Source organism: Nerophis ophidion, linkage group LG03 (genome assembly GCF_033978795.1).
Source record: "Nerophis ophidion isolate RoL-2023_Sa linkage group LG03, RoL_Noph_v1.0, whole genome shotgun sequence".
Taxonomy (NCBI): Eukaryota; Metazoa; Chordata; class Actinopteri; order Syngnathiformes; family Syngnathidae; genus Nerophis; species Nerophis ophidion.
Window position 1 is genome coordinate 12,784,017 of NC_084613.1, and position 25,307 is coordinate 12,809,323.

The window sequence follows — 25,307 nt, forward strand, 5'->3', positions numbered from 1 at the left end:
GGGGTTTCCGCCGGTCTTCCAGAACAGAGCGAGAGGACCCGAGAGAGCACGGAGCAGTGGAGGGAGTTCCACTACGATGGCATGCATCCCCCTTACGAGTACAACCGTCAGACCAACTAAAATGGCGTGAGCGTGCTTATGTTAACCCTTTGAAGTTTGGCTCAAAGATGCTTATGTTAACCCTTTGAAGTTTGGCTCAAAGATGCTTATGTTAACCCTTTGAAGTTTGACTCAAAGATGCTTATGTTAACCCTTTGAAGTTTGTCTCAAAGATGCAACGACACGCTAGAGTAAGACTTGTTTTGTTTTTTAATACACGACATTTTTGCATCGACATGCAACACATGCATCTGGGGACTTCACAGTTTCTTCCATATATATATATACATATATATATTTATATTTTGGTGCTTTGTGAGGGGAGGACGACAAACATTGAGAAAAGAAACATTCCAGACTGCAGTAAACGTTTCGGTTTTGTATTTACAGCAAACTGAGGCTCAGTTGATTTATTTACTCACCATAAATTACAAAAAGTTAAGGTGAACTGCACTTTTGTTTTGGGGGGGCGAGGGGGATTTTGCCCATCATTCGCAATCAAAAGTCCGCTTACAATGGAGCCTATGAGAGTCTGCCGAAAAAAACGCAGAAAAAAACACCCAAACACCTCCACCGAGGTTTTATGTACACGCTGTAAGTATATTTGTAATGTACCAACATTCATAATTACAGGCACTATTTACCACATTTTGCTCGTTTTAAGCATACAGCGTACAAAACGTTCACTTTCCCCTTCGACAACATCACTGATTGTTACTCATGCAGACTTGAGAGCCAAAAGACATAATAAAACATCACTTACTGTACAAGGTCTGCTGTCATTAAGATGCCGACTGCTACGATGTTCACATATTTCCGTTTTGATGAAGAATGACTCAAAAAGGGGGCGAAATCAAGCGTCTTTTTGGGTCATTCTTGCCATTTCCGGGTTTAAATTTGATGCCAAAGTTGACCAACTTGTTGGATTTTGTCCTCAACATCACTGATTGTTACTCATGCAGACTTGATGAGTGCCAAAAGACATAATAAAACATCACTTACTGTACAAGGTCTGCTGTCATTAGGATGCCGACTGCTAGGATGTTCACATATTTCCGTTTTGATGAAGAATGACTCAAAAAGGGGGTGGAATCAAGCATCTTTTAGGGTCTTTCTTGCCATTTCCGGGTTTAAATTGGATGCCAAAGTTGACCAACTTTTTGGATTTTGTCCTCAACATGACTGATTATTACTCATGCAGACTTGATGAGTGCCAAAAGACATAATAAAACATCTCATACTGTACAAGGTCTGCTGTCATTAGGATGCCGACTGCTAGGATGTTCACATATTTCCGTTTTGATGAAGAATGACTATAAAAGGGGGTGGAATCAAGCGTCTTTTAGGGTCTTTCTTGCCATTTCCGGGTTTAAATTAGATGCCAAAGTTGACCAACTTGTTGGATTTTGTCCTCAACATCACTGATTGTTACTCATGCAGACTTGATGAGTGCCAAAAGACATAATAAAACATCACTGACTGCACAAGGTCTGCTGTCCTTAGGATGCTGACTGCTAGGATGTTTATTTTTTCCCGTTTCAATGAAGAATGACTCAAAAAGGGGGTGGAATCAAGCGTATTTTCGGGTCATCCTTGCCATTTCCGGGTTTGAATTGGATGTCAAAGTTTCAAAGTTGACCAACTTGTTGGATTTTGTCCTCAACATCACTGATTATTACTCATGCAGACTTGAGAGCCAATAGACATAAGAAAACATCACTTACTGTACAATGTCTGCTGTCATCAGGATGCCGACTGCTAGGATGTTCACATATTTCCGTTTTGATGAAGAATGACTCAAAAAGGGGGTGGAATCAAGCATCTTTCAGGGTCTTTCTTGCCATTTCCGGGTTTAAATTTAATGCCAAAGTTGACCAACTTGTTGGATTTTGTCCTCAACATCACTGATTGTTACTCATGCAGACTTGATGAGTGCAAAGAGACAAAATAAAACATCACTTACTGCACAAGGTCTGCTGTCATTAGGATGCTGACTGCTAGGATGTTTATTTTTTCCCGTTTCAATGAAGAATGACTCAAAAAGGGGGTGGAATCAAGTGTCTTTTAGGGTCATTCTTGCCATTTCCAGGTTTAAATTTGATGCCAAAGTCGATCAACTTGTTGGATTTTGTCCTCAACATCACTGATTATTACTCATGCAGACTTGATGAGTGCCAAAAGACATAATAAAACATCTCATACTGTACAAGGTCTGCTGTCATTATAATGCCGACTGCTAGGATGTTCACATATTTCTGTTTTGATGAAGAATGACTCAAAAAGGGGGTGGAATCAAGCGTATTTTCGGGTCATCCTTGCCATTTCCGGGTTTGAATTGGATGTCAAAGTTTCAAAGTTGACCAACTTGTTGGATTTTCTCCTCACTATCACTCACTATTACTCATGCAGACTTGAGAGCCAAAAGACAATATAAAACATCACTTACTGTACAAGGTCTGCTGTCATTAGGATGCCGACTGCTAGGATTTTCACATATTTCCGTTTTGATGAAGAATGACTCAAAAAGGGGGTGGAATCAAGCGTCTTTTAGGGTCTTTCTTGCCATTTCCGGGTTTAAATTTAATGCCAAAGTTGACCAATTTGTTGGATTTTGTCCTCAACATCACTGATTGTTACTCATGCAGACTTGATGAGTGCCAAAAGACATAATAAAACATCATTTACTGCACAAGGTCTGCTCTCATTAGGATGCCGACTGCTAGGATGTTCACATATTTCCGTTTTGATGAAGAATGACTCAAAAAGGGGGTGGAATCAAGCGTCTTTTAGGGTCTTTCTTGCCATTTCCGGGTTTAAATTTGATGCCAAAGTTGAGCAACTTGTTGGATTTTGTCCTCACTATCACTCACTATTACTAATCCAGACTTGAGAGCCAAAAGACATAATAAAACATCACTTACTGTACAAAGTCTGCTGTCATTATGATGCAGACTGCTAGGATGTTCACATATTTCCGTTTCGATGATGAATGACTCAAAAAGGGGGCGGAATGAAGCGTCTTTTAGGGTCTTTCTTGCCATTTCCGGGTTTAAATTGGATGCCAAAGTTGACCAACTTGTTGGATTTTGTCCTCGCTATCACTCACTATTACTCATGCAGACTTGAGAGCCAAAAGACAATATAAAACATCACTTACTGTACAAGGCCTGCTGTCATTAGGATGCCGACTGCTAGGATGTTCACATATTTCCATTTTGATGAAGAATGACTCAAAAAGGGGTTGGAATAAAGCGTCTTTTAGGGTTTTTCTTGCCATTTCCGGGTTTAAATTGGATGCCAAAGTTGAGCAACTTGTTGGATTTTGTCCTCAATATCACTCACTATTACTCATGCAGACTTGAGAGCCAAAATACATAGTAAAACATCACTTACTGCACAAGGTCTGCTGTCAATAGGATGCTGACTGCTAGGATGTTTATTTTATCCCGTTTCAATGAAGAATGACTCAAAAAGGGGGTGGAATCAAGCGTCCTTTAGGGTCTTTCTTGCCATTTCCGGGTTTAAATTTGATGCCAAAGTTCACCAACTTGTTGGATTTTGTCCTCAACATGACTGATTATTACTCATGCAGACTTGAGTGCCAAAAGACATAATAAAACATCACTTACTGCACAAGGTCTGCTGTCATTAGGATGCCGACTGCTAGGATGTTCACATATTTCCGTTTTGATGAAGAATGACTCACAAAAGGGGTGGAATCAAGCATCTTTTCGGGTCATTCTTGCCATTTCCGGGTATAAATTGGATGCCAAAGTTGACCAACTTGTTGGATTTTGTCCTCAACATCACTGATTGTTACTCATGCAGACTTGATGAGTGCCAAAAGACATAATGAAACATCACTTACTGCACAAGGTCTGCTGTCATTAGGATGCTGACCTCTAGGAGGTTTATTTTTTCCCGTTTCAATGAAGAATGACTCAAAAAGTGGGTGGAATCAAGCGTCTTTTCGGGTCATTCTTGCCATTTCCGGGTTTAAATTTGATGCCAAAGTTGACCAACTTGTTGGATTTTGTCCTCAACCTCACTGATTATTACTCATACAGACTTGATGAGTGCCAAAAGACATAATAAAACATCACTTACTGCACAAGTTCTGCTGTCATTAGGATGACGACTGCTAGGATGTTCACATATTTCCGTTTTGATGAAGAATGACTCAAAAAAGGGGTGGAATCAAGCATCTTTTCGGGTCATTCTTGCCATTTCCGGGTTTAAATTGGATGCCAAAGTTGACCAACTGGTTGGATTTTGTCCTCACTATCACTCACTATTACTCATGCAGACTTGAGAGCCAAAAGACATAATAAAACATCACTTACTGTACAAGGTCTGCTGTCATTATAATGCAGACTGCTAGGATGTTCACATATTTCCGTTTTGATGAAGAATGACTCAAAAAGGGGGTGGAATAAAGCGTCTTTCAGGGTCTTTCTTGCCATTTCCGGGTTTTTAATTGGATGCCAAAGTTGACCAACTGGTTGGATTTTGTCCTCACTATCACTCACTATCACTCATGCAGACTTGAGAGCCAAAAAACATAATAAAATATCACTTACTGTACAAAGTCTGCGGTCATTAGGATGCCGACTGCTAGGAGGTTTATTTTTTCCCGTTTCAATGAAGAATGACTCAAAAAGGGGGTGGAATCAAGCATCTTTTAGGGTCTTTCTTGCCATTTCCGGGTTTAAATTTAATGCCAAAGTTGACCAACTTGTTGGATTTTGTCCTCAACATGACTGATTATTACTCATGCAGACTTGAGTGCCAAAAGACATAATAAAACATCACTTACTGCACAAGGTCTGCTGTCATTAGGATGCCGACTGCTAGGATGTTCACATATTTCCGTTTTGATGAAGAATGACTCAATAAGGGGGTGGAATCAAGCGTCTTTTAGGGTCTTTCTTGCCATTTCCGGGTTTAAATTTAATGCCAAAGTTGACCAACTTGTTGGATTTTGTCCTCAACATGACTGATTATTACTCATGCACACTTGAGTGCCAAAAGACATAATAAAATATCACTTACTGCACAAGTTCTGCTGTCATTAGGATGGCGACTGCTAGGATGTTCACATATTTCCGTTTTGATGAAGAATGACTCAAAAAAGGGGTGGAATCAAGCATCTTTTCGGGTCATTCTTGCCATTTCCGGGTTTAAATTGGATGCCAAAGTTGACCAACTGGTTGGATTTTGTCCTCACTATCACTCACTATTACTCATGCAGACTTGAGAGCCAAAAGACATAATAAAACATCACTTACTGTACAAGTTCTGCTGTCATTATAATGCAGACTGCTAGGATGTTCACATTTTTCTGTTTTGATGAAGAATGACTCAAAAAGGGGGTGGAATAAAGCGTCTTTCAGGGTCTTTCTTGCCATTTCCGGGTTTTTAATTGGATGCCAAAGTTGACCAACTGGTTGGATTTTGTCCTCACTATCACTCACTATCACTCATGCAGACTTGAGAGCCAAAAAACATAATAAAACATCACTTACTGTACAAAGTCTGCTGTCATTAGGATGCCGACTGCTAGGATGTTCACATATTTACATTTTGATGAAGAATGACTCAAAAAAAGGGTGGAATCAAGTGCCTTTTCGGGTCTTTCTCGCCATTTCCAAGTTTAAATTAGTTGCAGACTTGAGAGGCAAAATAAATAATAAAACATCACTTACTGTGCAAGGTCTGCTATCATTAGGATGCTGACTGCCAAGATGTTTGTATATTTTCATTTCGATGAAAAATGACTCAAAAAAAAAGGTGGAATCAAGTGCCTTTTCGGGTCTTTCTCGCCATTTCCAAGTTTAAATTAGTTGCAGACTTGAGAGCCAAAAGACATAATAAAACATCACTTACTGTACAATGTCTGCTGTCAGTAGGATGCCAACTGCCACTATGTTCATATATTCCCATTTAAATGAAGAATGACTCAAAAAGTGGGTGGAATCAAGCGTCTTTTTGGGTTTTTCTCGCCATTTCCGGGTTTAAATTGGATGCATACTTGAGAGCCAAACAACATAATAAAACATCACTTACTGTGCAAGGTCTGCTGTCATTATGATGCCGACTACTAGAATGTTCATATATTCCTGTTTCGATGAAGAATGACTCAAAAAAAAAGGGTGGAATCAAGTGCTTTTTCTGGTCTTTCCTGCCATTTCCGGGTTTAAATCGGATGCAGACTTGAGAGCAAAAAAAACCATAAGAAAATATCACTTACTGTACAAGGTCTGCTGTAATGGTGATGCCGACTGCTAGGATGTTCATATATTCCCCTTTCGATGAAGAATGACTCAAAAAAAGGGTGGAATAAAGTGTCTTTTCGGGTCTTTCTCGCCATTTCCGGGTTTAAATTGGATGCATACTTGAGAGCCAAACAACATAATAAAACATCACTTACTGTACAAGGTCTGCTGTCATTATGATGCCGACTCCTAGTATGTTTATATATTCCCATTTTGATAACGAATGACTCAAAAAAAAGGGTGGAATCAAGTGCTTTTTCGGGTCTTTCCTGACATTTCGGGGTTTAAATTGGATGCAGACTTGAGAGCAAAAAAAAACCATAAGAAAATATCACTTACTGTACATGGTCTGCTGTAATTAGGATGCTGACTGCTAAGATGTTCATATATTCCCGTTTCGATGAAGAATGACAAATAAAAAGGGTGGAATCAAGTGTCTTTTCGGGTCTTTCTCGCCACTTCCAGGTTTAAATTAGTTGGAGACTTGAGAGCCACAAGACACAATAAAACATCACTTACTGTACAGGGTCTGCTGTAATTAGGATGCCGACTGCTAAGAAGTTCATATATTCCCGTTTCGATGAAGAATGACTCAAAAAAAAGGTGGAATCAAGTGCTCTTTTGGGTCTTTCTTGCCATTTCCGGGTTTAAATTGGATGCAGATTTGAGTAAAAAAACATAATAAAACATCACTTACTGTACAAGGTCTGTTGTCATTAGGATGCCGACTGCTAGGATGTTCACATATTCCCATTTTGATGACGAATGACTCAAAAAAAGGGTCGAATAAAGTGCTTTTTCGGGTCTTTCCTGACATTTCCGGATTTAAATCAGTTGCAAACTTGAGAGCCAAAAGACATTATAAAACATCACTTACTGGACAAGGTCTGCTGTCATTAGGATGCCGACTGCTAGGATGTTCATATATTCCCATTTCGATGAAGAATGACTCAAAAAAAGGGTGGAATAAAGTGTCTTTTTGGGTCTTTCTCGCCAATTCCGGGTTTAAATTGGATGCAAACTTGAGAGCCAAACAACATAATAAAACATTACTAACTGTACAAGGTCTGCTGTCATTACGATGCCGACTGCTAGGATGTTCATATATTCCCGTTTCGATGAAGAATGACTTGAAAAAAGAGTGGAATGAAGAGTCTTTTCGTGTTTTTCTCGCCATTTCCGGGTTTAAATTGGATGCCAAAGTTGACTAAGTGTCCCAACTTGTTGGATTTTGTCCTCAACATCACTGATTATTACTCATGCAGACTTGAGAGCCAATAAAAATAATAAAACATCACTTACTGTACAAGGTCTGTTGTAATTAGGATGCTGACTGCTAGGATGTTTGTATATATTCGTTTTGATGAAGAATGACTCAAAAAAAGGGTGGAATCAAGTGTTTTTTTGGGTCTTTCTCGCCATTTCCGGGTTTAAACTGGATGCAGACTTGAGAGCCAAACTACATAATTAAACATCACTTACTGTACAAGGTCTGCTGTTATTATGATGCCGACTGCTAGGATGTTCATATATTCCTGTTTCGATGAAGAATGACTCAAAAATAGGGTGGAATAAAGTGTCTTTTCGGGTCTTTCTCGCCATTTCCGGGTTTAAACTGGATGCAGACTTGAGAGCCAAACTACATAATTAAACATCACTTACTGTACAAGGTCTGCTGTTATTATGATGCCGACTGCTAGGATGTTCATATATTCCTGTTTCGATGAAAAATGACTCAAAAAAAAAGGGTGCAATCAAGTGCTTTTTCGGGTCTTTCCTGCCATTTCCGGGTTTAAATTGGATGCAGACTTGAGAGCAAAAAAACATAAGAAAATATAACTTACTGTACAGGGTCTGCTGTAATGGTGATGCCGACTGCTAGGATGTTCATATATTCCCCTTTCGATGAAGAATGACTCAAAAAAAGGGTGGAATAAAGGGTCTTTTTGGGTCTTTCTTGTCATTTCCGGGTTTAAATTGGATGCAAACTTGAGAGCAAAACAACATAATAAAACATCACTTACTGTACAGGGTCTGCTGTAATTAGGATGCTGACTGCTAGGATGTTTGTATATATTCGTTTTGATGAAGAATGACTCAAAAAAAGGGTGGAATCAAGTGTTTTTTTGGGTCTTTCTCGCCATTTCCGGGTTTAAATTGGATGCAAACTTGAGAGCCAAACAACTATAATTAAACATCACTTACTGTAAAAGGTCTGCTGTTATTATGATGCCGACTGCTAGTATGTTTATATATTCTCATTTTGATGACGAATGACTAAAAAAAAAGGGTGGAATCAAGTGCTTTTTCGGGTTTTTCCTGACATTTCCGGGTTTAAATTGGATGCAGACTTGAGAGCAAAAAAAACCATAAGAAAATATCACTTACTGTACAAGGTCTGCTGTAATTAGGATGCCGACTGCTAAGATGTTCATATATTCCCGTTTCGATGAAGAATGACAAAAAAAAGGGTGGAATCAGGTGCTTTCTTGGGTCTTTCTCGCCATTTCAGGGTTTAAATCAGTTGCAGACTTGAGAGCCAAAAGACATAATAAAACATCACTTACTGTACAGGGTCTGCTGTAATTAGGATGCCGACTGCTAAGACGTTCATATATTCCCGTTTCGATGAAGAATGACCCAAAACGGGGGTGGAATCAAGCGTCTTTTTGGGTCTTTCTCGCCATTTAAGGGTTTAAATTGGATGCCAAAGTTGACCAACTTGTTGGATTTTGTCCTCAACACCACTGATTATTACTCATGCAGACTTGAGTAAAAAAAACATAGGAAAATATCACTCACAGTACAAGGTCTGCTGTCAGTAGGATGCCGACTGCCACGGTGTTCATATATTCAAGTTTCAATGAAGAATGACGCAAAATGGTGGTGGAATCAAGCATCTTTCCGGGTCTTAAATTGGATGCCAAAGTGTCCCAACTTGTTGGATCATGTCCTCATCCTTCTACTATCCAGGTGTGATGCATCACTCATTATTGAGACTAAACTTTCATGAGACCAGAGGGGAGAAAGCAGCTCACCAGCTGACGTCAATATACCGGGCCAAGCCAGTTAGCGCTCTGTGATCGACGACGCCACTACATTGAGCTCATGAAATTGTGTTAAGTCGCCGGTTTTTGGATGTTTATTTTGAGGGCTTTATCCCTTGACTCCATTGTAAACGGACTTTTATTTACAAAAACATCTAATGATTGTGAACGATCGGCGAAATAAAATAAAAATAAACATGTGCAGTTCCCCTTTAAAGTCAACATGGGCGTCCTCATTAGGGCTGCGTTCACACTCCCCAATTGGGTTTCGTTTAAAAGTTTGCTCATACTGGTATTTTCGTCATGTGACCAAAGACAGCTTTAATACAAGTTGGAAATGGTAATTGGTTTTTTTTTATTCTGCTTTATTTAACGGTACCAGCATGAATGTTATGAAGCGATGCTAAAATATACTTTTAGAAGGCTTCCCAACTTATTTCTCACTTTTGCATCTTCCTGCTGTCATTTAAACCCGGATCAGTGCGTTTGACCAAGGTGGAGCGAGAGCAAACGCAGAGGTTACACTTTAAAACAGATGTGAACGCACCCTGAACAAGGACGATGTCATCAAAAGGGAGCGGGGCCGCTGTGAACGCAAAAGCAAAACGACTACAATCAACTCATCGCGCCACTTTTGTTTTTGCTTTCTTTTTTTCTTTTTTTGCTTTTGCAGACATTCAAAAACGTTCTCCACGTCAAAGTACTTAAAGGGAAACAAGTTATCCAGCAGGACTTACAGCGAGAAGCAGCCGGGAGCGACGACAACGGCCGATTTACAGAAAGAGGGCATCCCGTTGGCACGTCAAGAGTAATACGCAGGTCGGTTGGCGTCAAGCACATCCCTGAGAACTCGTCTGGCGGTCAAGGAGGACCTTCGAAGTTTTTGCGAAATCAAAAGTGGGGTCGGACCCCTCGGCCAAGTCTGGCTTCACTTTTAAACAGCAAAGCGCACACAAAATAGGCCTCGGGAGCAAAGAAGACAGGCGGGGGGGGCGGGGCAGGCGGACAATTACTCCCGCTATTTACGCAAGGCATACATCGGAGCATCTGATTGGACGACGCCCACAGCAGCTTGGATGAAAAACTTCCCTTTTAAAAACGCCCCGCTTCAGGAATAACATTCGGTGTAGTCTCCACGCCTCTTTTTCCCGTCCGTGTCTGAAGGACGGCGGCAGGGGGCGAGCGAGAGGGGGCCCCCCCCGACGGGAGGCAGCGGGATGGGGAAACTGGGCAACCACTTGCCTGCGTCTTTAAAGCTCCGTGGTCTCCCAGCTCACCTCCCGCGGCACCTGGCGTCATTTAGTCCCGGTGTGGATGACCGTGACGGTGGAGGGGCGCGGCATGGCCGGCTCCTCCAGGACGGAGGGGGCCGGGTCCGAGTCCTGATTGAAGGCGGAGGGCAGGGGGGCGATTGGAGGAACTGTAGGAGAATCAGAAAAAGGGGGGTAAAAGTATGAGGGGCCGTTAGGGACATTATTCAGAATTACCTCTTACATACACTACTGAAATGCTCTCACACAAACAACTGAAATGTTTTTCTCTCACACACACTACTGAAACACTCTTGTACACACTACTGAAATCCTCTCATTTACACTAATATGAGGGGCCGTTAGGGACATTATTCAGAATTACCTCTAACATACACTACTGAAATGCTCTCAATTACACTAATATGAGGGGCCGTTAAGAGACATTCTTCAGAATTACCTCTAACATCCATACATACATCCATTTTCTACCGCTTATTCCCTTTTGGGGTCGCGGGGGGCGCTGGCGCCTATCTCAGCTACAATCGGGCGGAAGGCGGGGTACACCCTGGACAAGTCGCCACCTCATCGCAGGGCCAACACAGATAGACAGACAACATTCACACTCACATTCACACACTAGGGCCAATTTAGTGTTGCCAATCCAACATACACTACTGAAATGCTCTCAATTACACTAATATGAGGGGCTGTTAGGGACATTATTCAGAATTACCTCTTACATACACTACTGAAAGGCTCTCACATAAACAACTGAAATGTTTTTCTCTCACACACACTACTGAAACACTCTTATACACACTACTGAAATGCTCTCACAAACACTACTGAAATGCTGTATGTGAGAGCATTTCAGTAGTGTATGTGAGAGCATTTCAGTAGTGTGTATGAGAGCATTTCAGTAGTGTATGTGAGAGCATTTCAGTAGTGTATTTAAGAGCATTTCAGTAGTGTATGTGAGAGCATTTCAGTAGTGTGTATAAGAGTGTTTCAGTAATGTATGTGAGAGCGTTTCAGTCGTGTGTATAAGAGTGTATATAAGAGTGTTTCAGTATTGTGTATAAGTGTTTCAGTAGTGTATGTGAGAGCATTTCAGTAGTGTGTATAAGAGTGTTTCAGTAGTGTATGTGAGAGCATTTCAGTAGTGTGTATAAGAGTGTTTCAGTAGTGTATGTGAGAACATTTCAGTAGTGTGTATAAATGTTTCAGTGGTTTATGTGAGAGCATTTCAGTTGTGTGTGTATAAGAGTGTTTCAGTAGTGTATGTGAGAGCATTTCAGTAGTGTGTATAAGAGTGTATCAGTAGTGTATGCGAGAGCATTTCAGTAGTGTGTATAAGAATGTTTCAGTAGTGTATGTGAGAACATTTCAGTGGTGTATGTGAGAGCATTTCAGTAGTGTTTGTGAGAGCATTTCAGTAGTGTATGTGAGAGCATTTCAGTAGTGTGTATAAAAGTGTTTCAGTAGTGTATGTGAGAGCATTTCAGCAGTGTGTATGAAAGTGTTTCAGTGGTTTATGTGAGAGCATTTCAGTTGTGTGTATAAGAGTGTTTCAGTAGTGTATGTGAGAGCATTTCAGTAGTGTGTATAAGACTGTTTCAGTGGTTTATGTGAGAGCATTTCAGTTGTGTGTATAAGCGTGTTTCAGTAGTGTGTGTGAGAGCATTTCAGTAGTGTTTGTGAGAGCATTTCAGTCATGTGTATAAGAGTGTTTCAGTAGTGTGTGTGAGAGAAAAACATTTCAGTTGTTTATGTGAGAGCCTTTCAGTAGTGTATGTAAGAGGTAATTCTGAATAATGTCCCTAACGGCCCCTCACATAAAAGGGTGTTGGTTGTTTCTAAAAAGCTTGTTTTTGCAATACAAAAAAATGAATTAATACATCTAACTTGTCCACTGTAGATATTAGTTAAGTCTTTATTTGAAGGGACAATGCACAGAAACATTAAGTTCAAAGACAGACACAGGACTGTCTCAGAAAATTTGAATATTGTGATAAAGTCTTTTATTTTCTGGATTCATTACACATCAACTGAAATATGGCAAGCCTTTTATTATTTTAATATTGTAGATCATGGCATACAGCTTAAGAAAAGTCAAAGTGGTTAGAGTGTCCGCCCTGAGATTGGTATGTTGTGAGTCCAAATCCCGGCCGAGTCATACCAAAGACTATAAAAATGAGACCCATTGCCTCCCTGCTTGGCACTTAGCATCAAGGGTTGGAATTGGGGGTAAAATCACCATAAATGATTCCCGGGCGAGGCACCGCTGCTGCCCACTACTCCCCTCACCTCCCAGGTGGTGATCAAGGGGATGGGTCAAATGCAAAGGACAAATTTCACCACACCTAGTGTGTGTGTGACAATCATTAGTACTTTAACTTTAAATTTTACTTAAGTCTGGCTTATTAGTGATTCCCAAAACCCAAAAAAAGTCTGCGGGCTATAGAGCGTTTTCTATTCGGGCTCCAGTACTCTGGAGTTCTATATTTTTTAATGGAACATACATGTTGGTGTTGTTTACTTGAGTCATACTGTCATCATAGTGCAGTCTACACGTATCTCTTATGTTTGACTGCCATCTACTGGTCACACTTATCATTACACCATGTACCAAATAAAATAGCTTTGAGGTTGGTAAGCAAAACATTGGATTATAAGGCGCACTGTCAAGTTTTGAGAAATAAAATGCCTTATAGTCCGGAAGATACGGTAATTTGCCTGTCAAAGTTTTTAAAACCATTTTTAACTCAATTTTAGACATTAAGAAACAATGACAAGTTGACAGTATTGTACAGTACTTGTCAAGGCCTCTTCCTGCGGGAAAAATGTTGAGTAACTTGATTGTGAAACAGCGCCCTCTGGTGGACTCTTGGCTGCATGACTTGTTGCTCCGCACTGCAGATCTTTTTTTCTATTGAGGTTACTGGTAAAAATGTTTATGATTTACAATTTAAAACAGGAAAAAAAAAAGAGAACTGTGATTTAGCGGGGCTCTACGGTACTTTTTTTAAGGATTGATTAGCGCACATTTTTTTTGGGTAGATCTTTGTGCTTATGCCAATAAAGGACCGTGACGTCACGATAGGTAAACAAATGATTACTTTTTCTTTGGCCAACACTCCAGGAGAAGGAAGTAACACGTGAGCAAACACGTGGACAAGGGGGGGTTAACTTCTTTTTACACTTGCGTACTCATCCGCACGTTTACAGGACCTACTGGGGCGAGGACACGCGTGAAATAAACGGGTAGGATTCCTGCTTCTGGTGTACCGGAAGCGGCCCCTGAAGTCGCTGTAGCGCGGACTGAAATTCACAATAAATGTAGACGTGCCGCAGAGCCGTCGCCATGGCGACCGAGCAACACGACAGCAGAGGAGGGGACTGCAAACATGAATGAGTGCCATTGTTCGTATGCTCCATCAGGACTTAGTGGATCATACTGTACTAAAACACGTTTAAGCTGTAATCTGAACCCAAAACCAGTGAAGTCTGCACGTTGCATTTATGGTAAATAAAAACACAATACAATGATTTGCAAATCCTTTTCAACTTATATTCAATAAAATAGACTACAAAGACCATATACTTAATGCTCGAACCGCCAAAATTGGTTATTTTTTGCAAATATTAGCTCATTCGGAATTAGATGTTGCAAAAAAGCTGTCACAAGTGGCAAAAAAGACTGAGAAAGTTGAAGGAATGCTCATCAAACACTTATTTGGAACATCCCACAGGTGAACAGGGTAATTGGGAACAGGTGGGTGCCAGGATTGGGTATAAAAGCACCTTCCATGAAATGCTCAGTCGTTCACAAACAAGGACGGGGCGAGGTTCACCACTTTGTCAACAAATGCCTGAGCAAATGGTCCAACAGTTTTACAACAACATTTCTCAACCAGCTATAGCAAGGAATTTAGGGATTTCACCATCTACGTTCTGTAATATCATCAAAAAGTTCAGAGAATCTGGAGAAATCACTGCACGTAAGCGACGATATAACGAACTTTCGATCCCTAAGGCATCAAAAAGTGACATCAGTGTGTAAAGGATATCACCACATGGGATCAGGAACACTTCAGAAAACCACGGTCAGTAACTACAGTTGGACGCTACATCTGTAAGTGCAAGTTAAAACTCTACTTTGCAAACGCAAAAGCCATTTATCAACAACACCCAGAAATTCTGCCAGCTTCCCTGGCTTCCCGACCTCATCTAAGATGGGCTGATGCAAAATGGAAAAGTGTTCTGTGGTGTGACGAGTCCACACTTGAAATTGTTTTTGGAAACTGTGGACGTCTTGTCGTCTGGACCAAAGAGGAAAAGAACCATCCGGATTGTTGTAGGTGCAAAGTTTGAAAGCCAAAATCTGTGATGGTATGGGGGTGTATTAGTGCCCAAGGCATGAGTAACTTACACATCTGTGAAGGCACCATTAATGCTGAAAAGGTACATACAGGTTTTGGAGCGACATGTGTTGCCATCCAAACAACGTTATCATGGACGCCCCTGCTTATTTCAGCAAGACGATGCTAGGCCACGTGTTACAACAGCGTGGCTATCTTGTCTTTGCAGTCTATTTAATTGAAAAATAAGTTGAAAAGGATTTGCAAATCATTGTATTCTGTTTTTATTTACCATTTACACAACGTGCAAACTTCACTGGTTTTGGGTTTTGCACACACTATCTTATTAAATCAGTTGTAAAAAAAAAAAGACTAAATGTTCTTTTCATAGTGAGCGTGTGACGGTGCACTCACAGTTGTCGAGGCCGAGTGGCGCACAGTCCACGGACTGACTTTTGGCCGGCGCTCGGCTGGCGGCGTTGGACGCGGCCGAGGCGCCGCCGCCGTGGATGCTGCTGTTGAAGCTGGTGCCCAGCTGCAGGCGCCTCATGTGGCGGATGACGGCTGTGGCGTTGAAGGCTTGCTGGGTGACCCAGAAGAGAGAACGTGGTCACGCTATATGGTCATAGTAGTCCGATACAGCATGCTCAAATATGGTCATAGTAGTCCGATACAGCATGCTCAAATATGGTCATAGTAGTCCGATACACAATGCTCAAATATGGTCATAGTAGTCCGATACACAATGCTCAAATATGGTCATAGTAGTCCGATACAGCATGCTCAAATATGGTCATAGTAGTCCAATACAGCATGCTCAAATATGGTCATAGTAGTCCGATACAGCATGCTCAAATATGGTCATAGTAGTCCGATACAGCATTCTCATATATGGTCATAGTAGTCCGATACAGCATGCTCAAATATGGTCATAGTAGTCCGATACAGCATGCTCCAATATGGTCATAGTAGTCCTATACAGCATGCTCATATATGGTCATAGTAGTCCGATACACCATGCTCATATATGGTCATAGTAGTCCGATACAGCATGCTCATATATGGTCATAGTAGTCCGATACAGCATGCTCAAATATGGTCATAGTAGTCCGATACAGCATGCTCAAATATGGTCATAGAAGTCCGATACAGCATGCTCATATATGGTCATAGTAGTCCGATACAGCATGCTCAAATATGGTCATAGTAGTCCTATACAGCATGCTCAAAAATGGTCATAGTAGTCCGATACAGCATGCTCAAATATGGTCATAGTAGTCCTATACAGCATGCTCATATATGGTCATAGTAGTTCGATACAGCATGCTCAAATATGGTCATAGTAGTCCGATACAGCATGCTCAAATATGGTCATAGTAGTCCGATACAGCATGCTCATATATGGTCATAGTAGTCCTATACAGCATGCTCAAATATGGTCATAGTAGTCCTATACAGCATGCTCATATATGGTCATAGTAGTCCTATACAGCATGCTCAAATATCGTCATAATAGTCCTATACAGCATGCTCAAATATGGTCATAGTAGTTCGATACAGCATGCTCAAATATGGTCATAGTAGTCCTATACAGCATGCTCAAATATCGTCATAGTAGTCCGATACAGCATGCTCAAATATGGTCATAGTAGTCCTATACAGCATGCTCATATATGGTCATAGTAGTCCTATACAGCATGCTCATATATGGTCATAGTAGTCCGATACAGCATGCTCATATATGGTCATTGTGGTCCTATACAGCATGCTCAAATATCGTCATAATAGTCCTATACAGCATGCTCAAATATGGTCATAGTAGTTCGATACAGCATGCTCAAATATGGTCATAGTAGTCCGATACAGCATGCTCAAATATGGTCATAGTAGTCCGATACAGCATGCTCATATATGGTCATAGTAGTCCTATACAGCATGCTCATATATGGTCATAGTAGTCCGATACAGCATGTTCCAATATGGTCATAGTAGTCCGATACAGCATGCTCCAATATGGTCATAGTAGTCTGATACAGCATGCTCAAATATGGTCATAGTAGTCCGATACAGCATGCTCATATATGGTCATAGTAGTCCGATACAGCATGCTCCAATATGGTCATAGTAGTCCGATACAGCATGCTCAAATATGGTCATAGTAGTCCGATACACAATGCTCAAATATGGTCATAGTAGTCCGATACACAATGCTCAAATATGGTCATAGTAGTCCGATACAGCATGCTCAAATATGGTCATAGTAGTCCGATACAGCATGCTCAAATATGGTCATAGTAGTCCGATACAGCATGCTCAAATATGGTCATAGTAGTCCGATACAGCATGCTCAAATATGGTCATAGCAGTCCTATACACAATGCTCAAATATGGTCATAGTAGTCCGATACACAATGCTCAAATATGGTCATAGTAGTCCGATACAGCATGCTCAAATATGGTCATAGTAGTCCGATACACAATGCTCAAATATGGTCATAGTAGTCCGATACACAATGCTCAAATATGGTCATAGTAGTCCGATACAGCATGCTCAAATATGGTCATAGTAGTCCGATACAGCATGCTCAAATATGGTCATAGTAGTCCGATACAGCATGCTCAAATATGGTCATAGTAGTCCGATACAGCATTCTCATATATGGTCATAGTAGTCCGATACAGCATGCTCAAATATGGTCATAGTAGTCCGATACAGCATGCTCATATATGGTCATAGTAGTCCTATACAGTATGCTCAAATATGGTCATAGTAGTCCGATACAGCATGCTCATATATGGTCATAGTAGTCCGATACAGCATGATCAAATATGGTCATAATAGTCCTATACAGCATGCTCAAATATGGTCATAGTAGTCCGATACAGCATGCTCAAAAATGGTCATTGTAGTCCGATACAGAATGCTAAAATATGGTCATAGCAGTCCGATACAGCATGCTCAAATATGGTCATAGTAGTCCGATACAGCATGCTCATATATGGTCATAGTAGTCCGATACAGCATGCTCCAATATGGTCATAGTAGTCCTATACAGCATGCTCAAATATGGTCATAGTAGTCCGATACAGCATGCTCAAATATGGTCATTGTAGTCCTATACAGCATGCTCAAATATCGTCATAATAGTCCTATACAGCATGCTCAAATATGGTCATAGTAGTGCGATACAGCATGCTCAAATATGGTCATAGTAGTCCGATACAGCATGCTCAAATATGGTCATAGTAGTCCGATACAGCATGCTCATATATGGTCATAGTAGTCCTATACAGCATGCTTATATATGGTCATAGTAGTCCTATACAGCATGCTTATATATGGTCATAGTAGTCCTATACAGCATGCTTATATATGGTCATAGTAGTCCGATACAGCATGCTCAAATATGGTCATAGTAGTCCGATACAGCATGCTCAAATATGGTCATAGTAGTCCGATACAGCATGCTCAAATATGGTCATAGTAGTCCGATACAGCATGCTCATATATGGTCATAGTAGTCCTATACAGCATGCTCCAATATGGTCATAGTAGTCCGATACAGCATGCTCAAATATGGTCATAGTAGTCCTATACAGAATGCTCAAATATGGTCATAGTAGTCCGATACAGCATGCTCAAATATGGTCATAGTAGTCCGATACAGCATGCTCAAATATGGTCATAGTAGTCCTATACAGCATGGCCAAATATGGTCATAGTAGTCCGATACAGCATGCTCATATATGGTCATAGTAGTCCTATACAGCATGCTCCAATATGGTCATAGTAGTCATATACAGCATGCTCAAATATGGTCATAGTAGTCCGATACAGCATGCTCATATATGGTCATAGTAGTCCTATACAGCATGCTCATATATGGTCATAGTAGTCCGATACAGCATGTTCCAATATGGTCATAGTAGTCCGATACAGCATGCTCCAATATGGTCATAGTAGTCTGATACAGCATGCTCAAATATGGTCATAGTAGTCCGATACAGCATGCTCATATATGGTCATAGTAGTCCGATACAGCATGCTCCAATATGGTCATAGTAGTCCGATACAGCATGCTCAAATATGGTCATAGTAGTCCGATACACAATGCTCAAATATGGTCATAGTAGTCCGATACACAATGCTCAAATATGGTCATAGTAGTCCGATACAGCATGCTCAAATATGGTCATAGTAGTCCGATACAGCATGCTCAAATATGGTCATAGTAGTCCGATACAGCATGCTCAAATATGGTCATAGTAGTCCGATACAGCATGCTCAAATATGGTCATAGCAGTCCTATACACAATGCTCAAATATGGTCATAGTAGTCCGATACACAATGCTCAAATATGGTCATAGTAGTCCGATACAGCATGCTCAAATATGGTCATAGTAGTCCGATACACAATGCTCAAATATGGTCATAGTAGTCCGATACACAATGCTCAAATATGGTCATAGTAGTCCGATACAGCATGCTCAAATATGGTCATAGTAGTCCGATACAGCATGCTCAAATATGGTCATAGTAGTCCGATACAGCATGCTCAAATATGGTCATAGTAGTCTGATACAGCATTCTCATATATGGTCATAGTAGTCCGATACAGCATGCTCAAATATGGTCATAGTAGTCCGATACAGCATGCTCATATATGGTCATAGTAGTCCTATACAGTATGCTCAAATATGGTCATAGTAGTCCGATACAGCATGCTCATATATGGTCATAGTAGTCCGATACAGCATGATCAAATATGGTCATAATAGTCCTATACAGCATGCTCAAATATGGTCATAGTAGTCCGATACAGCATGCTCAAAAATGGTCATTGTAGTCCGATACAGAATGCTAAAATATGGTCATAGCAGTCCGATACAGCATGCTCAAATATGGTCATAGTAGTCCGATACAGCATGCTCATATATGGTCATAGTAGTCCGATACAGCATGCTCCAATATGGTCATAGTAGTCCTATACAGCATGCTCAAATATGGTCATAGTAGTCCGATACAGCATGCTCAAATATGGTCATTGTAGTCCTATACAGCATGCTCAAATATCGTCATAATAGTCCTATACAGCATGCTCAAATATGGTCATAGTAGTGCGATACAGCATGCTCAAATATGGTCATAGTAGTCCGATACAGCATGCTCAAATATGGTCATAGTAGTCCGATACAGCATGCTCATATATGGTCATAGTAGTCCTATACAGCATGCTTATATATGGTCATAGTAGTCCTATACAGCATGCTTATATATGGTCATAGTAGTCCTATACAGCATGCTTATATATGGTCATAGTAGTCCGATACAGCATGCTCAAATATGGTCATAGTAGTCCGATACAGCATGCTCAAATATGGTCATAGTAGTCCGATACAGCATGCTCAAATATGGTCATAGTAGTCCGATACAGCATGCTCATATATGGTCATAGTAGTCCTATACAGCATGCTCCAATATGGTCATAGTAGTCCGATACAGCATGCTCAAATATGGTCATAGTAGTCCTATACAGAATGCTCAAATATGGTCATAGTAGTCCGATACAGCATGCTCAAATATGGTCATAGTAGTCCGATACAGCATGCTCAAATATGGTCATAGTAGTCCTATACAGCATGCTCATATATGGTCATAGTAGTCCTATACAGCATGCTCAAATATGGTCATAGTAGTCCTATACAGCATGCTCAAATATGGTCATAGTAGTCATATACAGCATGCTCAAATATGGTCATAGTAGTCCTATACAGCATGCTCATATATGGTCATAGTAGTCCTATACAGCATGCTCAAATATGGTCATAGTAGTCCTATACAGCATGGCCAAATATGGTCATAGTAGTCCGATACAGCATGCTCATATATGGTCATAGTAGTCCTATACAGCATGCTCAAATATGGTCATAGTAGTCATATACAGCATGCTCAAATATGGTCATAGTAGTCCGATACAGCATGCTCATATATGGTCATAGTAGTCCTATACAGCATGCTCCAATATGGTCATAGTAGTCCTATACAGCATGGCCAAATATGGTCATAGTAGTCCGATACAGCATGCTCGAATATGGTCATAGTAGTCCGATACAGCATGCTCATATATGGTCATAGTAGTCCGATCCAGCATGCTCAAATATGGTCATAGTAGTCCTATACAGCATGCTCCAATATGGTCATAGTAGTCCGATACAGCATGCTCGAATATGGTCATAGTAGTCATATACAGCATGCTCAAATATGGTCATAGTAGTCCGATACAGCATGCTCAAATATGGTCATAGTAGTCCTATACAGAATGCTCAAATATGGTCATAGTAGTCCGATACAGCATGCTCAAATATGGTCATAGTAGTCCGATACAGCATGCTCAAATATGGTCATAGTAGTCCTATACAGAATGCTCAAATATGGTCATAGTAGTCCGATACAGCATGCTCAAATATGGTCATAGTAGTCCGATACAGCATGCTCAAATATGGTCATAGTAGTCCGATACAGCATGCTCATATATGGTCATAGTAGTCCTATACAGCATGCTCCAATATGGTCATAGTAGTCATATACAGCATGCTCAAATATGGTCATAGTAGTCCGATACAGCATGCTCATATATGGTCATAGTAGTCCTATACAGCATGCTCCAATATGGTCATAGTAGTCCTATACAGCATGGCCAAATATGGTCATAGTAGTCCGATACAGCATGCTCGAATATGGTCATAGTAGTCCGATACAGCATGCTCATATATGGTCATAGTAGTCCGATCCAGCATGCTCAAATATGGTCATAGTAGTCCTATACAGCATGCTCCAATATGGTCATAGTAGTCCGATACAGCATGCTCGAATATGGTCATAGTAGTCCTATACAGCATGTATAGGACTATTAAAAGGTCAAGCAGCTTCAGAGCGCGGCTTACCCTCCATTTGCTTTTGGCAAAGTTCTTCCGCATCTGGCGACTGACAGATTCGTGGATGTTCTTGCAGAGGGCCGTGTCGCCCGCGATCCTGAAGAAGAAAGACGTGAGAAAGTCTTCACACGATGTGGACAAAAGCTATTGCACTGTCAAGGCAACAACATTGGTTGTTTATTCATTTCGGTCATGCCCCCCAATTACATCACTATTGGAAAGCTGATGTTTATCTCTATTTTTATACACACCAGGGTCATGCCGGTACCAGCCTAGTATCGCGGTACTAATGAATAAAAAAAAAACATACTATACTATGCTTTGAAAGTACCAGTTCCCCATTTTTTTTTAATGCGCATGACGGCGCGTTGTCACGTCATGACTTTGCTGGTTTATGACAACTTTGAGACCTCCAAATTTGGGAGAGTGGGGTTGGGGGGGGAGTATATTTATAGCTGGAATTTAAGTATTTATTTTATTTTTTAATATATATCTATATATATATATATATATATATATATATATATATATATATATATACATACACACATACATATCCATATATATGTATATATACATATACACACACACATATATATGTATACATATCTATATACATATATACATACATATATGTATATATACACACAAACATATATATACATACACACATATATACATGCACACATATATATACATACACACATGTATGTATATATATATATATATATATATATATATATATATATATATATATATATATATATATATATATATATATACACACACATATATATATATATATATATATATATATACATATATATAAACATACACACACACATATATACATATATATATAGTTATGGATACATACACACACACACATATATACAGACATACATACATACACACATTATATATATATATATATATATATATATATATATATATATATATATATATATACATATGCATATACACCCTGGACAAGTCGCCACCTCATCGCAGGGTTTTATATATATATATATATATATATATATATATATATATATATATATATATATATATATATATATATATATATATATATATATATATATAGGTGTGGGAAAAATCATAAGACTACATCTCTACAGAACTGTTTCATGAGGGGTTCCCTCAATCATCAGGAGATTTTAATGGACGCATTCACATACAATGGTTTATATAGGGCACAGAGTGGGTGGGTACAGGCAGGCGTAGGGTGTGGTGATTGGCTCATGTGTTACCTAGGAGGTGTTTCCGTCTGTGGCGGCATGTTGAAATGATTTCACTGCGCTTGTTGAGGGATGATAGATCTGGATGATATATAATAAACAGTTTCTCTTTTAAGCATAGGTTGCATCTTTTATTACCACTGTTGTAAGGTGTGCTGGATGCAAGAATTTGCCATGTTATTGAATATTCAACATTATTGTCTTTGAGGTTCCAAATGTGTTTGCTGAGTTCTGTAGAATTCCGCAAAGTCTGGTTTCTAAAGGAGGCGTTGTGATTATTCCATCTTGTTTTGAACGCTCCTTCGGTTAATCCTACGTACGTGTCGGATGTGTTAATGTCCTTGCGTATTACCTTTGCTTGGTAAACGACTGATGTCTGTAAGCACCCTCCGTTCAGAGGGCAATCAGGTTTCTTGCGACAGTTACATTCCTACACACATATACACACACACCCTGGACAAGTCGCCACCTCATCGCAGGGTTTTATATATATATATATATATATATATATATATATATATATATACACACACACACACACACTGCATTCTATTTTAGTTACTTCTTTATTGAGGTTACAACCCCCTGGCGCTGATTGCCACTGTTTTTGTACTTATTTTGATTATTATTATTTCTCAATTGTTTATAAATGTTGCAGTTTATAAATAAAGCTTGATAAAATACCAAAAAATAAATAAATAAATTACTTTGACAAATTAAAGTTTTCGGTGAATTGATAAGACGAGTTTAACATTCATACATACAGTATATTATTGCCTTTTATTAACATTCAATCAGACATTATTGTGAGGTTTTGTGTTAGTGTTCCTAAAAATAAATATACCGGCCCCCCAAGACACATTTTTTTCTCTAAATGTGGCCCTCCGAGTCAAAATAATTGCCCAGGCCTGTCTTAGAAGGTGCACCGGCCCCCACAAAAGGCACATGTCTGCATGAGAGAGACCAGAAGAGGGGAAAAAAAAGATGTATTACTGGCCATAACATGTTTGCAACATTAAGTCGGCTTTTCCGGAATCATCGTCCCCAGCCCACGCCGTCCAGCTCTCGTTATCTCGCGCTCCCGGGCCTAATGGTTCTTGAACGCGCCCACATTCTTCCAAGGACAAAAATCACCAGCCGCTAATTGGCGAGCCATTTAGTCGGCGGGACTTCTGGGGGAGGGCGAGCGAGCAGATGTGCGCTCAAAGCTGGCAGCCATGGCGACAACAGAGGTGACACCACTCCCTGGATCCTTCCCGCTGGTGTTAAACCGTGTGTGTGTGTGTGTGTGTGTGTGTGTGTGTGTGTGTGTGTGTGTGTGTGTGTGTGTGTGTGTGTCAGTTCCTCACCAGGGGTGCTCCAGAGCCTGATTGCATGTAAACCTCTTTTCCGGATCCTTCTCCATGAGACAGTTGATGAAGTCTTTGGCTGAGGAAGAAAATCAGGAGGTGAATTAAAAAAAAAAAAAAAAAAGAGAAAACATTTATTCTTGCTTCCTTTTTTGTGACTGCATCGGACAAAACCCCAAAACCAGCAAAGTTGGCACGTTGTGTAAATGGCAAATAAAAACAGAACACAATGACTTGCAAAAATTTTTTCGACTTATTTTCAATTGAATAGACTGCAAAGACAAGACACTTAACGTTCACACTGGGAAACTTTTGTCATTTTTTTGCAAATATTAGCTCATTTGGAGTTTCAAAAAAGTTGGCACGTGTGGCAAAGAAGACTGAGAAAGTCGATGAATGCTCATCAAACACTTATATGGAACATCCCACAGGTGAACAGGCTCATTGGGAACAGGTGGGTGCCCTGATTGGGTATGAAAGCAGCTTCCTCGTCACAAAGAAGGATGTGACGAGGGTCACCACTTTGTCAACAAATGCGTGAGAAAATTGTTTAAGAACAACATTTCTCAAACAACTATTGCAAGGAATTTAGGGTTTTCACCATCTACGGTCTGTAATATCATCAAAAGTTTCAATCACAGCACGTAAGCGATGATATTACGGACCTTCTATCCCTCAGGCGGTACTGCATCAAAAAGTGACATCAGTGTGTAAAGGATATCACCAC

The 25,307-nt window shown here is 40.1% G+C and overlaps 2 protein-coding genes across 3 annotated transcripts in view; one reads left to right on the plus strand and one right to left on the minus strand.

Annotated features, from left to right (window-relative positions):
* The window catches only part of ucmab (upper zone of growth plate and cartilage matrix associated b), a 35,666-nt gene extending 10,970 nt beyond the window's left edge, over positions 1–24,696 (plus strand). The window contains exons 5-6 of one of the 2 annotated variants that reach the window (XM_061894279.1): positions 23–126; positions 24,573–24,696. In XM_061894279.1, the coding sequence (XP_061750263.1) occupies positions 23–120 (98 nt within the window). In that variant the 3' untranslated portion in view covers positions 121–126; positions 24,573–24,696. Of the gene's footprint in view, positions 1–22; positions 1,109–24,572 lie in introns of those variants that run through there. The other variant, XM_061894278.1, reaches the window with a different exon arrangement.
* camk1db (calcium/calmodulin-dependent protein kinase 1Db) overlaps positions 292–25,307 on the minus strand; it is a 101,310-nt gene continuing 76,294 nt past the window's right edge. The window contains exons 8-11 of the mRNA XM_061894277.1: positions 24,581–24,659; positions 21,982–22,069; positions 15,450–15,618; positions 292–10,841 (exon numbers count right to left, since the gene is read on the minus strand). Coding sequence (XP_061750261.1) covers positions 10,717–10,841; positions 15,450–15,618; positions 21,982–22,069; positions 24,581–24,659 — 461 coding nt within the window. The 3' untranslated portion in view covers positions 292–10,716. The remainder of the gene's footprint in view (positions 10,842–15,449; positions 15,619–21,981; positions 22,070–24,580; positions 24,660–25,307) is intronic.